The 15,995-nt window shown below is 47.9% G+C and overlaps 1 protein-coding gene across 3 annotated transcripts in view; it reads right to left on the bottom strand.

The window, feature by feature from the left end:
* The window catches only part of MICAL2 (microtubule associated monooxygenase, calponin and LIM domain containing 2), a 129,768-nt gene that overhangs the window by 31,207 nt on the left and 82,566 nt on the right, over positions 1 to 15,995 (bottom strand). For all 3 annotated transcript variants that reach the window (XM_075094847.1, XM_075094844.1, XM_075094845.1), the window contains one exon: positions 3,423 to 3,615. In XM_075094847.1, coding sequence (XP_074950948.1) covers positions 3,423 to 3,615 — 193 coding nt within the window. The remainder of the gene's footprint in view (positions 1 to 3,422; positions 3,616 to 15,995) is intronic.

Raw genomic sequence — 15,995 nt, 5'->3', positions numbered from 1 at the left:
TAATTTGCAGTAGGTGCTACACAGCTGAGACATCCCTATTCCCATCAGACTTCCACTGCCTGGATTTGCACCCACAACCGCTATGTTCAGCACCTGGAATCAAACTGGCATCGAGTGACACTTGGGGTGAAAGATCCCACTGCTTGGATAGCAGGGATGGGGCCCTTCTGCCCACAAGGCTATACCAAGACGAAGAAAAGGAAATAGTAGCACTTGCAATGCTGTTATGCCCTGGAAACAAGGCACAAGGGTCAAAACTCTACACTTTTCATGTTTTTCCCACAGATATTTGGAAATAAGAAGCATGCCATAGGGAACTTGAAGGAGGCCAAATCCAGTGCAGCCTGCTCTGACTACGAAGCAGGCTTTACCCGCCAATTCAGTATGGTTATTGCTGGACCTCACCTCATCTCCCATCTCAGACTGGGAACCAGCTCCCCTCTCCAGGCGGCAGTGGCTGCTGAGCGCCCATCACCTGGCAAGCAGTGGGGGAGGCGCGGCCACCTCCTGCAGTGCAAATGCCTCTGCACTGCCACTGCCGGCAGAAGATAAAGCCAAGGAGGGTGAGGAAATGCTGAGTGGGGGGAGGCCATCCTAGCCTTCAGCAGTTTGAGAGAATCCATACTGAAAATCATGCAGCATCAGCCATTTCGACCCTGAGGTGAGAGATGACGCCATGCTGGCATCTGTGGCTCAGATTAGTCCTCTCTAAAACTCAGGTATTTTGTCATTGCAAATCTTCTTATTGCACCAGCATCATCTCTTATCATGTGTCGGGCACCTCACAGAGCCTTGGGGAGGGTTTTGGACCTCAGCGAGCTGCTGCACTTGGTCCTGACCCCACTTCTGGGTGCTGTGATACAGGACGAGGAAAGAGCCTTGAGGAGAGGGGGCCACTGGCCCAGCAAGCAGGTCTTAGGCAAGAAGTTGGAGGCAATTGTAGATATCAGTCTAGAGGGGAGAAGACTGAGTGAAGCTACATGAACAGCCTTGAAATATGCAAAAGGTACCTATAGGAAATAAGAAAATGAACTTTTCGGGAGCCGCTGGGACAGCCCATTGAACAGCAAGTGCAATGAGACACCTGAGCTGATCAGAGAGGCAGATTTTGACATCCCTTTCTCTAAATGTAATTAAAAATATGTCACACAAACATGTGAACAGCACACACATCGTGACCTTGCCTCTGGGCAGGAGAACAACCGTTTGAAGTGATTATTAGTCCTCTTTCAATAATCATGGGATTTCTTTCCTCTCTAAAGGCCAGACTGTAGGGAACAGGCACTTTTAGGCCTTCTGATGTGACCACATTCACACTGCCATAAATAAGCGTGCCACCACCCCAGTTGGCCTATTTTTAATGCAAACTATACTGCTAACCTAATTCATAGATTTATTGTGATGATTAATAGCTCTACCTTAAAAAAGAGGAGCTTATGCCATAGCTTATGCCATGAGTAGTCCTTTTGGCACAGAAGGAGAAAGCTGTTTTGTTTTATATAGCATTGCCTTCTAGAAAGGAAAGATTTATTTTAACAGCCCAAGGCACAGCCCAGGAGGCAGGATGAAGAAGAGCTAAAGAAAAGGCTGCAGACAGTATAAAGCCAGGGTAAATGTCATAGGGGTAGTACCTGCCAGTCCTGCACCCCTGCTTCGTCCAGATCAAACCAGCAGTGCTGGGAGACCAGGGCCAGCAAAACAGCGAGGATGGGAGCGCAGCTCCAGGTACATTGCTCTCTCAGCAGGCTGAATCAGTGTGGCCTTAAATTTCACCACTAACACATACTTTTTAGGTGTCTTTCAAGCTATGTCAAGCATACAAATATATATAAAAAATATAAACATATGAAGTCTTTGATAGCTGAGATGCTGTGGGATGAGGAGATACCACACTGAGATTGGGCAGCGTGCCACACAAAAGAAAAAGACCTGCCATTAACATTGATTGATATAATTCTGTTTTAAAGAGCAAAATGTTTATTTTCCTTGGCTGACAAGGATGTAAGTGCTATAGTAAGAAGCTTCTCCTCTGATCTCTGCTTGATAGGTGGTCATTATTCACAAGTACCTAAAGCCTGAACTGCAAAGCTGTGTCACTGAGCTGGTTCTTTTCCCCATCCCACCAAGCACCCCGCAGCCAGCTCAGCAGTACTGTTTGTCACTTGCTAATTCTCTTGTCTCCCTTTTTAGGCAGGGGCTGGCCTGCCAGAGGGGTGTGAGGTGAAGGGTGCCCAAACGGCTGCAGCAGTGGGAGGCTGACCGCAGAGCCACTGGCACCAGCCGCGCCGGTGACAGATGCAGCATCGCCCCTCGCGCCACGTCCCGCTGGCGGGGAACCACGGGCCTCACCATGCAGCCATAGGGGCTGCCGCAGGGAAGGGAGCTGATCCCTCAGATCAGAAGGATTAGCCAACTCTCATTGCTGTCCGGGTGCCACAAGAGCACCACGAGCCGGAAGGTATTAGCAAGGGATACAAGAACATGCTCTGCAGGGGGGTCTGTCAAACAGGCAGGAAACCTTCCCCAAGCTCTCCAGCCCCTGTGGGAGAGGAACCCTGGAGACATTCATCCTTCCCCAGAAAAGCACTCAGATCCATGCAGCAGAGCACAAAGGCCATTTAAAATCACTTCAGGGAATAGCAGGAAGTTGTATTTCTAAAAGCATTGCTCTCCCCCAGCTCCACACAGCACCACGAATAGGTGTTTACAGGACATCAAGAATTTGAATGAGCTTCCTTGCAGAGCAATATCACTGTGTTTGCAACAGCTGGCTTTGGGTTTGTCTTCCCCTTCCCCACCCCTTCTTTTTTAGTTCCCAGTAAGGAAAACTGCTTTACTCAGGAGATACCAATCTAATCTTTAAACAGAATGAAATCCCACAGAATCCTGCCCAGAAAGACAATATATTCTAATTTGTATGCAGAAATCAGGCTTCCTCTGACAGCTCCAAGGATCATCAAATTTCAGATTTCTCAGGGGTGGGCAGGCCCTCAAACATCCCAGGAGAGCCCCCAGGGTGTGAAGCTGCAGAATGATGTGCAAGGTGGGAGGTGGCCATGTCACAGGATGCACCTTTTGCCACAACACACCCACTGCCCTAATCCCTGAACATTTTTTTGGTACACAAAGAGCTGAACCCAGGCTGATCAGGGCAATGTTTTTCCCTCTGATACAGGCCCCTGTGTGGGATGCGAATCGTTGAAGATTTCCTGCAAAGTGAGTCATGTGTCTAGAGGATTTATGGCTGTGGAAAAGAATAATTGTTATTCTGAGCAGTTTGCCTTTTTCTTCCCCACCCCCCCCGCCCAGTTGTACACACATTCAGTACTATATTTTGTGTTATATTTTTCCTTAGTGTTCCAAAGAAAACCAAGGTGCTCTTATGAGTTTTTTTTTATAGGCTTACTTGTATTTTAAAGTACCTGCTTGCATCACTGGTGACCATGACTCGGATAGCGAGAAGGTTGTGCTCAGTCATCTCCTCCTCGGGGATGACCCTCACGGTGGCCCACTCGGGGGAAGGGGGCGAGAACCAGCTCTCCAAGTTGCAGTGCTCAAGGATGCTCTTTGCCTTCTTTGGGGAGGTGGGCTCGTTGGCCACGGGCAGGCAGTGGTCTGGGAAAGGCAATAGCAGGGCATTAGGAGAGGAGGGAGTCCATGGAGGGGATGGACCTCACACCCACATTCAGGTGGTCCTTGGCCACTTCTGGTGCTTTCCATGTTGGGCCCCATGCTGTCCCCATGGGTGCGGGTGAGACGTGTGCACCAGCAACCTGGCACAGCAAGAACATCCCTTTAACCCGGTACAGGCTGCCATGGTTCATCAGCTCAGACGCAAAGAGGAGGAGACTTCAGGGGCAGCCTCAACTTTTGTAGCTGCAGGTCCTAAGTCTACTCAGTGGGACAGCTATCAGGCTGTGGCAGCAGTAAGACATGTGCCAGCCGCACAAGTAGGGATTTACGGTCTCTTTCCAGGTACCCGAAGTACGTATGTGAGTGGCAGGAGGCAGATGGACCAACCTTCCTTGGATGGCTAAAACTTCAGCCCTTTATCGCAAGTTTAGGTCAATTTAGGGCAGCAGGAGTAAGCAAAATAAACACAGGCTTTTCAGGTTATTTTTAGTATGTACAGCATACACACTGGTTTGGGAAAAGAAGCAGCATCACAGCAGTTAAACAGCACCATCCCTGAACTTCGCATTCAGGCAGGAGGAATAACGAATCAAGCCAAATTTTCCTCCCTCACCCCAGGTGACACAGACAGAGCCAAAGACAGGAGGTCATCTCTCCCCATGAAATGTTTGATTTCTGAGCAACCTCATCTATCCACAACCTCCTGCACAAGCAAATACAAACGAATCAGCTGCGCAAGTTCCCCTGGGCCTTGGTGCAAGAGAGACAAATTACAAACTCTGGGAGAGTGACTTCGCTCGGTTCACCTCCCATGTGTGTTGCTTTCACCACATTTAATTCAACACTGTTGCCTCTAATTTATACCCATATAAGCAGAAAAAAAAAAAATCAGACGTGGGACATGGCTTATTTTTCTGATCTATTAGAGCAAACTATCTAGTAAACATTAATTAAGCTCCTCTCTAACTTGCAGCTCCTTCATTTATTGCAGAAGTGCGCTCAACCCTGTCCTCCACCTTGCAAGGGTTTTTAACTCGAACGCCAAGTGCTTGCATGGGTTGAACATGGAAAACAAACCCGCCGGGGGCAAGAGTGCTACAATCAAATCCCAGATGCATCAGGAGGATTACACAAACCACGGAGCACAAGCGCTGGCCCACAGGACCCTCCGGAGCTGCAATTCCCCACCTGTGGTCCCTGTGTCTGCCCCTGGGCCATCGCGTATGGCTGTTCACTTGCACCCAAGAGGCAGCAGCCACCAAGCACTGCTGCTTCCAGGAGCAGACACAGCAGGTATTGCAGGTGCACAACCTGCACCACACCAAGCTCTAACCCCATCTTGGATCACTTGGTCCATCACTGTCCCCTCCCCGTTACCATTTCTGTGGTGCTGTGAAACAAGGTCCTTAAAACGAGCTGTGACAGCATAGCTATGCCTTTATTTTGCACAATTCAAGTAGTTCCCAGCCTTCCCCAGAACAAGAAAACTGGTGTTCTGAGCTTCTGCACTTCTCCCAGTTATTCTTAGTGCTCACCCTCTTTCTACATTTGACAATAAGCACCACTGAGGAAAGCCCAGCTGCTGGTGGCAGGGATGACTCCTCTACAGGTACAACTCTTGTGCTGGCCAGGTGAGGCTCCCTTACTTGTATTCACAGACTGAGTAACATGGCTTTGCAGTCTTCCCCCCGCCCCTGCCCCATAATTTTACTGATTGCTGCACTGTTCAAAAGGCTGTGGTGAGCTCTAATTTTTTGCCCTTCATAAAAGTCAGCGTATATTCTTGGCTTGAAAACTCCTCAAGATTTCACTACTCACAAGTGGTTTGTTTGTTTTGGGTTTTTTGGGTTGGGTTGTTTTTTGTTTTTTTTTTTTTTAATTCTTCTATTTCTATGTAAAGGAAGCAAAGGATGATGGAGGAGTGTCTTGCTGTTTCTCCAGAGCAGGATGCTCCCATGTGAAAACACATGCTCGGGCTTTACATCCAGCTCACTAGCATCACAGCAGCCACGTTTCTTGACCGCAGAGATTTCATTTCCTTTGGGAGACGGAGGAAATTCATACCTCTCCAATTTTTATGTCTGACTTCTACTTTGGTCCAGCCAGGCCACCCACCCCAAAGCCTCTCATGGGCAGTGCACAGCAAGCCTGGCAGTGTTCAGGTGGGAGTGTGGGAGTCCACAGGTCAGCAGGGCACAGCTGCTCTTCCTCACGTGGGGCATGAAACCCTCCTGGGAACAGCCCCCTCTTCCTCAGAGCTGGCCTGGACCATGATATGCCATTTCTACTCTCCAGAAGCAAAGTAAAAAGCAGTTATTTTAAGCCAATTTGTAAAACCTAAGTCCTTCAACTCAACATTGTCCTTAAAAGATACTGCATTTTATATGAAAATCAGAGCAAGCAAAACCAAGCAAAAGTTTGCCAGCTCTGCCTATAAACTTGGTACCCCTGCTGGCAATAAGCACTGCCTGAGGTCGCTGGAAGCGGCTGTTAAAGAAAGTCAGTTTTGCCATTTGCTTGCACACTCAGTATATATTCCCTTCCCATTCTGCGCATTAATGCCTTCCCCGCCACGCTAACAGGAAAGAAGAGAAAACATGTTTATGACTAACAGACACACAGCTGGAGAGCATCGAAACCCACAGACAGACTACCTAAAACAATTCCCAGCATGGTTCCTGAATATGAACAGATTTCCAGTCAACAAGGCCCTCTGCAATAGCCTGTTACACATTCAATTTTCAATCATTATAGACATAATAGAGCTGGTGAAGGACCTCAGGATGTCATCCAGGCTACTGGATGACAGTGACAGATGGCACCGTCACCTCTCTGAAAAGTGAAGTTTCTGTGCTTACTTTTTTTTTTTTTTTGATGTCATGATATCTCCCCTTCTTGAATTCTGCACCTAGAAATTGCCCCTCTCAGGAATCTGTTAGGCAGCTGAGCCCTTTCTGAGCAAGATAAGCTTGCATTCACAGCCATACTAATCAGGTTTAAGATCAGCATCCTGCATTACCATCCACCTTGAGCCTTGATCTAGTGAAAGATGCACCTGCCCAAGGCAGGGGACTTGGACTAGATCTTTAAAGGTCTTTTCCAACCTAAACCACTCTAGGATTAGAAAGCAAACCCACTCCTTACTAGCACATTTAATCAATGTTTGTATTGTGACATATAAAGTTGAATAAATTATGTTGCACTGAACTCCATTAAAGCAGAAACCGGACCTCCTTGGTGTTTCAGTGCATGGGATGCCTGCATGTGCACATCAACCATTACTGGGTTACACATTCTGCAGGACATTTGAAAAGATTAAAGTTAGTACTGCTGTTTCTCACCTTGGGGCTGCACCTTGGGTAACAGGCTCAAACAAAAAGCAAAGATGTCCCAGACACCCAAGTGTCAGGGTGTTTTTTTTTAGGCTTTGATGGTGTTATGCAATTTGACTGGTCTCTCCTAAAAAGCAGCTCTTCCTGCAGCACCAGACTGAACCCCCGGCCCTGCAGGCAGGCACTGTGTAGTGAAACACAGCTCAGCAGGGCACTTCAGGCTCTCACAAGAGATTTCAATCTCCGAGAACATGACGGTAGAGACCGAGTACAGAGAGCAGGGACAAGCTGCTGCTGGATTCATGTAAACACCATAGAGGAAGAGTGTGTTCAATTCAAACAAAAGCCTGGAGGCTCTGCAGGCTTGGAGTCCACCTGGCAATCATCATCTGCCTCTCCACAGCAATGCAACCAAATCCAATCAACCATCAGCTGTGACTCCACCACTGGCCATCACTCCCGTTATTTTTAAAGGAATATCAAAAAGGAGAAATACAGTCTGATGCAAACAAGGAATTTGAAAAGGAAGCTGGAACTTCTTTAAAGCTCTTATTTTGCATAAAAAGATAAGAAGGGCTATCTGAACTAATGTCTCCTGAATCAGCCCAAAGGCTGAGTACTTACACAAAGGTGAAGCATAATTTATGCTCCTGAAGAGATGCTAGGCTACATAAGAAGCAGCCCTCATACTTCTCCATTCCAGATGGGAGCCTTGCAGCTCTCCCTGCATCCTGGACAGCCACCCATCCTCGCAGCACTGGCAGTCAGGCCCTCAGTGATGCATCAGCACAGCAATGCTGAGCGTGAGGACACTGATTTTTTGCAAATCTGACTCCAGGGTGGAAACCAAGCTCTAAACCTCAGTGCCCTGAGTCCCATCACACTGTAGGTTGGGAGTGAAGCACCTCTAGTGACCATTGCAATTAACTGGTCACCCACTGAGCTAGCTGATAAACTGACCCTTGTGGAGAAGGCTGATGGAGCCTCGCTGGAGGCTGAGCTGTGCTGAGGCAGGAGGGAGTTATTTGGCACTTGTGGGCACATGCAGCAGGCCCCCCTGCCACCCCTGCTCTCTGGGGAAATTCAAGCTGTTGCAGAAGGATTGAGGTGGATATTCAGCTCCTAAATCCAAGGTGGCAATTCCCACATAAGCTCCAATATATCTAATTTTCCTAGTGCTTGAGTTCTTTCATAAGTCTGTGTCTGGCTATAATCACCACATTATCCCACTTGACCAGAACACACAAAAATGGGCTTATGCTATTCTCAAAGGGGAAGTGGCATGTGGGTGGACCAAGCCCCTTGTCTGGGATTACCCAGGCAGCCTGTGACACTGCAGGAGCCTCCATGGCCGGCTCTCTTGCTCCACATCAGGTTTCCTCCCCATGACAGGAGATTTTCTACTAGAAGCTAAGAGACTGAGTCAGAGGAATTGAACTTTATAAAAGATAAACATATACAACGTAAAAGCTAAAGAGGCATCCGGTTCACAGAACAGAAAAGGGCACAGCCCTGTTTCCTGCCGATGCAAACTCGTGCCACACCACTGATCTCCGTGGGGCAGCACCAGAAATTACCAGAGGAGAACCCAGTCCTCAGGAAACAGTCACTCAAAATAGTATTAGCGTAAGATCCTACTTCATTTCCATCAAGCTCACTTCAGATTTCCTACTATCATGTCTCAGCATGCTAAAGACCTCCAGCAGTGAGTATGCCTGCTCCGTTGCACAGTTTGGACTGGAGTCCCTACTAATCCTTTGCCAAAATGTTCAAATAATTTACCCGGGGGGGGCACAGACGAGCCGTGCATGGGAAGGCGTTAATCTTAGGCCATAGTCAGCCAACCAGTTCTGTCATGTGAGTATGACTGCAGGGACAGACAGCGCACACCACAAGTATCTCACAGTGCGTTGCTAGCCAGTTAAAGTGGAAACATCCTAAAAAAAACCAACTAACGTTTTTTAGGTGCTGAAGTTTCCTAAGCTAGTCAGTATGAGTAAGCCAGGGAGCTAATGTGCTCACTTTCAAATCCCACATGTCCTTTGGTGCTTTCCTGCACAGGTTTGAAGGGAAGCAGGCAGGCAAGACAGCGCTCCCGGCTCTGCTCAGACAGCAGCAGCAGGGCCTCTGCAGACTGTGCAACCCAGTGTTTATGCTGTTTTATGGTCTGCACTTATACAACTAACTTGCTCTCTGAAGGTCTGGTGGGATTAAAAGAATTCAAGCTTTCTATTCCTTAAGTTGTTAACCTCCTCCTTACTCCACTGTCATTGCATATTATGATCCTTCCTCATCCATCACACTGTCCCAGTGCTTTGTTTTGGCCACACCATTGCCTTTTTCATTCATCTCCCAATTCTCCTCTCTCCTGCCAAGCATGCTGTGCCTTGCCTAATGCACCCCCTACCTCCTGGTTGCCTTTCCCCAGCTGCCCTTCTCAGGGTGATGTCCCAGCAGGCTCCCAGGTGCTCCCTTCCTGCCTCTTCCAGCTCCAAACCCTGCCAGCCCTCACCCAGTTACAGGCTAGCAAGGATAGCTGAACTCAGTGGCCTGGGGCAGCACTATTTCCACACACAAGTTCTGTCACCCATCTCTTCACTGCAAATGTCTCTCCACAGTCTCAACTGTCCTGATCAGAGTCCTTGACTGACTTGCATTGAGAGCAAATAACATGGCTTTAGGTTTTTTGTGGCTTGGGGTTTTTTTTTATGCAAGCAGAGGAGCTTAACTGCCTTCAGTTATTTAAACAGCAGAAAGACAGTAAGTGATTTCAACAGAACAATCCTGTATTCATCTGGCTCTCCCACTTAAACATGATGAAAAATTTGGATAAACAATTTCTCTTTTGTCTGTATTTCAAAGCCCACCTCATCCTCCTCGGACTGGGAGACAAACAACTGTTTTCCTTACAGGGCAAGGATTTAGCTAAACTGTGTGGTAACTGAGAAGTATCCCTAAAGCTTCATCTGCAGGGCTCACATCCGTGTCAGCACTCACCCAGAGGTCAGGGCTGTTCAAAATTTGCCCCAACGTACGGGACTTGGCCAAACAGCCCCGCAGACCCCATGGACAGATGCAAACCTCTTTCCAGTGAAACACACTTTTATTCTCCCTTAAGTATCATGCCAAGTTTTCCCAATTCCCCAAGAGTGCCAGCTCACCCTTGCATTTGAGAGAGAGCAATTTTTGTGCCAAGCCTCGAATGAATCAGAGATGCAGCCAGTGAGCAACAAAGACACTAAAAGATCTCTGCAACACTGGGAGGGTTTACAAAACTTGGAGGTAGGCCTTACTGCAGCTGCAGAGATACAGTCAGGGAGTACAAATCCTCAGTTTTTCCCCATAGCTCAAATAATCCAAACACCATGGTCATTTACTCATGAAAGGTAAGTTAGCAAGACCATTTGGACAGTAAGACCATCTTCAGCCAGTTTGTGGCTTCTGGGTGGACTTGCAGGAATTCACCCACCAGACACCATGGCTGAATGGACGTGACCACTCAGGGAAGTTTGTACTGAGGAGCAGAGAAGGCAACAAAGCAACCCAAGCCTTTGGGACAGCATGGCAAGGCCCTGTGCTGGACTGCCAGCCTGCACCCGGAGCCGCAGCCCTTAACAATCCTTCACCCCGCTTTAGGGGAGGACGGGTGATATGAAGATGCTCCCATCTCGGCACGGCCACCGAGCAGGAGCCAGGCAGAGCTGGTACCTTGGTAGGGGTCTGTTTCAAGCTGATTATCAAATCTGAGAAACACTGTAGTTTGTTTATGGCTCAAAGTAGCAGCCTATAATTAGAATATAATTATGGGTTTTGGAGGTCCCTGTATATACAAGTCCAGGAGCAGCCCTCCTGCAGGAGTTCTGAAGAGATCTTTCCCTTCATCTCTCTGGAGACACTCTCCCTGGCTGAGCCCTGCAGAAAGCACACAGGCTCAAGTCAGCTTCATATTAGTGAAAAAGCATGCAAATTTAGTATAGTGGGTTTGCTCACTGAAATATCATTGTAACTGTGATTCTCTCAACGACAGGCTTGTAAAATTCACATGCTTACTGAACAACATCCAGTGATGATCCACCATAACCCTATAAAGCATTTTTCCTCCCCCCGCACCCCCCATTTTTTTTTTTTTCCAATTACTTTCTGTAGCAGCATCCTCAATGGTCTGAAAGCATTTCAGCATCTAACAATGCCTTCAAGCAGCACCACTCCCCTGCAAAGGCTCTGTGCCTGGCAGGAACGGCCAGGGAGGGAGCACGGCAGTGGGACTGTGTGTGCAGGGCTCAGACCCAGCTCTGCACTGGGAACAGCCCTGCAAGTCATCCAGAAACAAGGATGGAGAAATCTCTCAACTTGCAGGATCAGGGACTCAGGGATCTCAAGTGCTTTTGTGAATACCTTGGTTGACCTTGCTCCCTCAGGTACGAGGGCAAAGCTGACAGCCAAGCATAGCAGTGGAGAGGTCTTTCTTGTCTGTAATATGCTGTGTATTACAGACGTGAGCTTTGTCAATAACTCTAAAGCCCTGAAAGCTTGCAATTAGTTTTGTTAGTCATTTTTTCCTGGAGTGATTTTAAGGCAGTTTATACTCATGGAAATGCAGGGCAGGTGTCCCCCACAACCAGCAGGCACCTGCACCAGTTTTGCTCAAGCTAAACAGGAGCAGCACGGCTGCAGGGGCCTGTTGGCCTTGTGCTGGAAGAGAGTAAACCTCTTCTGGCTTCGCAGGGTGTCATTGCCAGTCCAGACAGGACCAAGGGAGGGTCTGCACAGGGCACTGAGCTGCGCAGACCCAAATCCAGGACTGACACTGTCTCACGGACTCAGCACCACTGTGCGCTGCCTGGCATGGCTAGGCTTTGCCAACTCTACTAGACCGCTCTGCCAAAAATCTCAAGGTCAGATTTTTGAAAGCTGAAATCTCAGAGTTGTTTACTGCCCCTCTGTGACTGACAAACTGCTAAATGTTGTCTACCACCAGGCAAGATCCCTCTGCTACTTCAAAACAGATAAATGTACCATCACAGCCCTCCTCCTGGTCCCAGAGGCTTTGCCTGCACACCAGCCCCATTTAATGAAGGGAAGGTGCTGAGTTACACACTGGTGACTCATGCACACGTGCCAATTCAGTGCTGCACACAGAAGCATTGAAACCTTTTTCAGTGTTATGCCATGCTTGGCGGTGCAATTGCAATGGGTTTTGCTTAGCTGATAAAAGCACCATGGTCCTGTGAGAGTCCCTGGCATGGGTCCCCCTTCAGAAACCTGCCCAGGAGCAGTGTGCCACTGTACACGTGGCAAAGGAACGCCCTTTCCAAAGGGGCTTAGCATCCACCCACCCGGGGCTTTGCAGACCACTCTCGGCACCTTCTATGATTACCATTTATAAGGTGCTGATCACTCCAGCATCTGAGTGCTCCCACCGATAACACCAGGGCCAAGGAACAGACATAGCAGGAGATGTTATTCATATTGGCGAATCCCTCTTGACAAGTCAGCCTCACTTTCTGTACAGGCTGCTGCTCCTGAGTCATCTGCCAAACCAGCGTCAGGCAAATTGCTTTACTGTGAGCTGACAAGGAGATGACAAGGGCTTGGGAACCAGCCAAATTTGGGCAGAGCCAAGCCCCCGCTGGGAGCAGCTGGGCCAGATCGGCCGTTTCCCCCCCACCTTGGGCAGAGCATGCGCTGCCTACAACAGCATAAAGCCTGAACTGTGCCAAACAACATCCCCCTCCCCACCGGGAGCACTGGGCCAAGCATCTCGGACACCAGCTGGCGCAGGGCAGCTGCGTTTTATCAGCTTTGCTCAGGAGCAGCCACTCTGTGTGTGCCTCTGCCCGTCTTGAACAAAAATGGTCAAAGATGCTTCACTGAAAAATCTCCAACCAAGACAGCTGCAGCAGCCTCCCCATGAAGTCAACACCACCATGCCATAAGCAGCCAGAATTGTTCACAATTATCCTCCCTCCTCCTCTTTAGCTGGTTTTAAGTCATGAGAGGGGAATTAATTTTTAAGCAAGGTACAGTGAGAGCTCCCGCAGTTTTCTTGGCTAAGGCGGGTCAGACCAAACGGGAGTCCTGCACAAGCGGAAATGGGGAGTGAGCTTTGCTGAGCTAACCAAAGTATGAAAACAAACTAATACAAACCCAGAGAACATCCCTGAAGGCAGATGAAAAACAGAAACAGAGCCAGGAAACAACAAATTTTAAAACTGTATCAGCCTTTATGCTCTGGGCCACAATACACCCAGCATGCTGGTGATCAAGAATAAAGTTTCTACAGGGGTGCTGGTCCATAAAACACCCCTGGAGTGCACCCTGATCCATCTGGCTTGGGGGGCTCCTCACACCAACACAAGGTCTAGTGGCTGACTGCGTAGAGACCCCCCAGCTGGGCCCTCAAAGAACATAAGAAATTATTCATACCTGCTGCTGGCAGTGAGAGGGGTCCCTGCCCCAACTGCCCTGCGCCAAGGCCAGAGAGCTTGGCACCTGCCCCATGGCTCAAGAAAAAGCAGACAACAAGTGACTGATTTCTTACAGCCCTGCCCATGTTGCATATCTGTGTGACAGCCCTGCTTGGCAGGGGGAGGAAGAAGGAAACCTACTGGAATTAGGTGTTGCAAACTGCTTTTGGGATGTGCTATTTTGGCACCTCTGACACATCATGTTTTTGCGACTCCCTGAGGGCTGTGAAGCAGGAGCAGTACTTACCCACAGCTGCCCCAGCCATTCAGGACTGGCAAAGGGCTTCCAGGTCCTCAGGAGAAAAGCACTACTGAAATCCCAGGTGCTGCTCTTATCAGTGGGAGGCAGGTTCCTGGGCACCTGGGGCTGGCACACAGCTCACTCACCCCACCATGCAACTGGCCCAATGCAACACAGTGACCCCCAATAAACACCCCAGCCTAACTTGTGTCCTGCTTTTCTGGCTGGTAATCTTGAGTCTCTTAGCCTGCCATTAAACTGTGTCACCCCATGATTCATTCACAGGATGAGTGGACTCTGCCTGGCCTTGTATGGAGCTGCTGACTAAGGCAACGACAGGAGTGAACAATTTTAAAGTGTAGTTACTCATAAACATGGGCAGCCCTGATGGTGAAAGCAAACACCAGTTGGCATCAAAACCTGACATTAAGAAATTCAGTCATGAGACCACAAATTGATCTGTAGCACACCCAGCACACTTCACTGCCTCTCTGACTTCTCGCTGTATAATAAACAAAAAAAAAAAATGTATAAGTCCTGCTTATAATACAGCAGTGCTTTAAAAAAGCTGTGGGGCAGAAGGAAGGTTTCTTTGTACCAGCGCTGTGGAAGCACAGCTGAAATGAACCCAGCCAGCCCAGAGAAGAGATACAGAGCAGAAAGCACTTGCCAGGTAAGCACAGCCCACATGGGACTGTGAGAAGGGATGGGAGAAACTACAACACCTCCGGTTTGGTAGACCTTGGTCTTGGTGCAATACACTGGAGTGAAACCTGAGCTCAAACCTGTTACAGCTTCAGCTGTGCCCTGTAGCCTGAGTTTCAAAATGTGTAAGGCTGCATGGGAGGACTGCCTGTGCCAGAGTTTGAAACTGAAGACATCCCATTAAGGTATCTCACAAACCTGTGAAGAACCTTAAGAGGCAACAGTCCTTCTAGCAGCATTCCCAATTGACATCGTGTCCAAACTTTGAGTTTTTATCACACCCAAAAAAACTGCCAGGCAGATTTCTGTCCTTGAAAAAGGACTCCTGTAAAAGATAGGATGTTTGACATGGCACAGATTTCAGTTCTTGCCACCTCTCTCTTTTCCCTTGGGCCTCCTTCATATGTCTACAGAAGTCATTTCCACATTATGGTGGCTAACAGGGGAAAGAATAAAGACAACCACTGCTCCCATTTCCATGGGGTGGCACACTACTCCCTGTGCCATGGGGCCTGATCACCTGCCCAGCTTCCAACCACCAAAAGCAAATGCTTTCCTTTTGGCCCTTCTCCACCCATGGCCCATTGACAGGCTCTGCCATGGCCCCCTCCTCCTGCCCCCACACCAGGAGCCAGTCTTCTCCCACTCGCCTGTGGGCCCACGCCAGCACCTACACAAGTTCTTCAGCAGCAAAACACTTTTTCAAAATATCCATTACTTACTCCATGAACAGACACTTCTGAATTCAGGCACAAAGTATAACCAGGGAATTTGAAGTTGGCAAAGCAAGACAGAGCCCAAAGCACACAACTTTTGAATGTATCTGGGACGGTGCACATTAATGCTCTAATACAAACTAAGCAAAAATTAGAGATAAAGGAGAAAGCAACTCACTGAAAACCTAGGTATGCTGAATGTATGTATTTATGGAAAATTGCTTTTCAAACAAAACCTGCTATGATAACACACAATTTGTATAATTTTGTAGTAAATATATATTTTATCAGAGCAATCTGTGTTAGTCTGGTATATTAAGGCATGTAATAATTGTGAATTCAGAGCGCAGCTGCAACTGTTTCAGTCTCTAGAGCGACCAGTGTCTGTCAAAATAGTATTTTTTTTGCACACAGACTCAAAGCACCAAAAACCTTAAAATAAAGACGTGAATTAACACCTGCAGAATAAATGCTAAAAGAACAAATTCAAGACTATAGCAACATGCAAATTTCTTTGCAATTTCATTTCAAAAGAACTTATCAGAAATTCCAGCCATTTCAAACAAGTTTGGAGCCCACCACCTGATGAGATAAGATCAAAGCCTCCCTCCCTCTTATGTTAACACAGTTCACAGACTTTGGGAAATATTTACATGACTAATATATATACTTGGATCAAGCAATATACATAATGTGTTCTGATATTCAGCAACATGATCTTTCACGCAAAAAAAAACCCCAAACCCCAAGTCATCTGCAAACATGTCATGCCTTCGAAAACGTAACTATTAATGCAGAATTCAGCACATTTCAGAACTCCTTGTTTTGATTTGAATGTGAAGAATGAGTGAGCCACAAATTAATTAAAGCCAATTATAGGAACAAATTGCCATAATGTTGT

Source organism: Phalacrocorax aristotelis, chromosome 5, assembly GCF_949628215.1.
Source record: "Phalacrocorax aristotelis chromosome 5, bGulAri2.1, whole genome shotgun sequence".
NCBI classification, from domain to species: Eukaryota; Metazoa; Chordata; class Aves; order Suliformes; family Phalacrocoracidae; genus Phalacrocorax; species Phalacrocorax aristotelis.
This window is presented reverse-complemented; position numbering and strand designations above follow the sequence as displayed.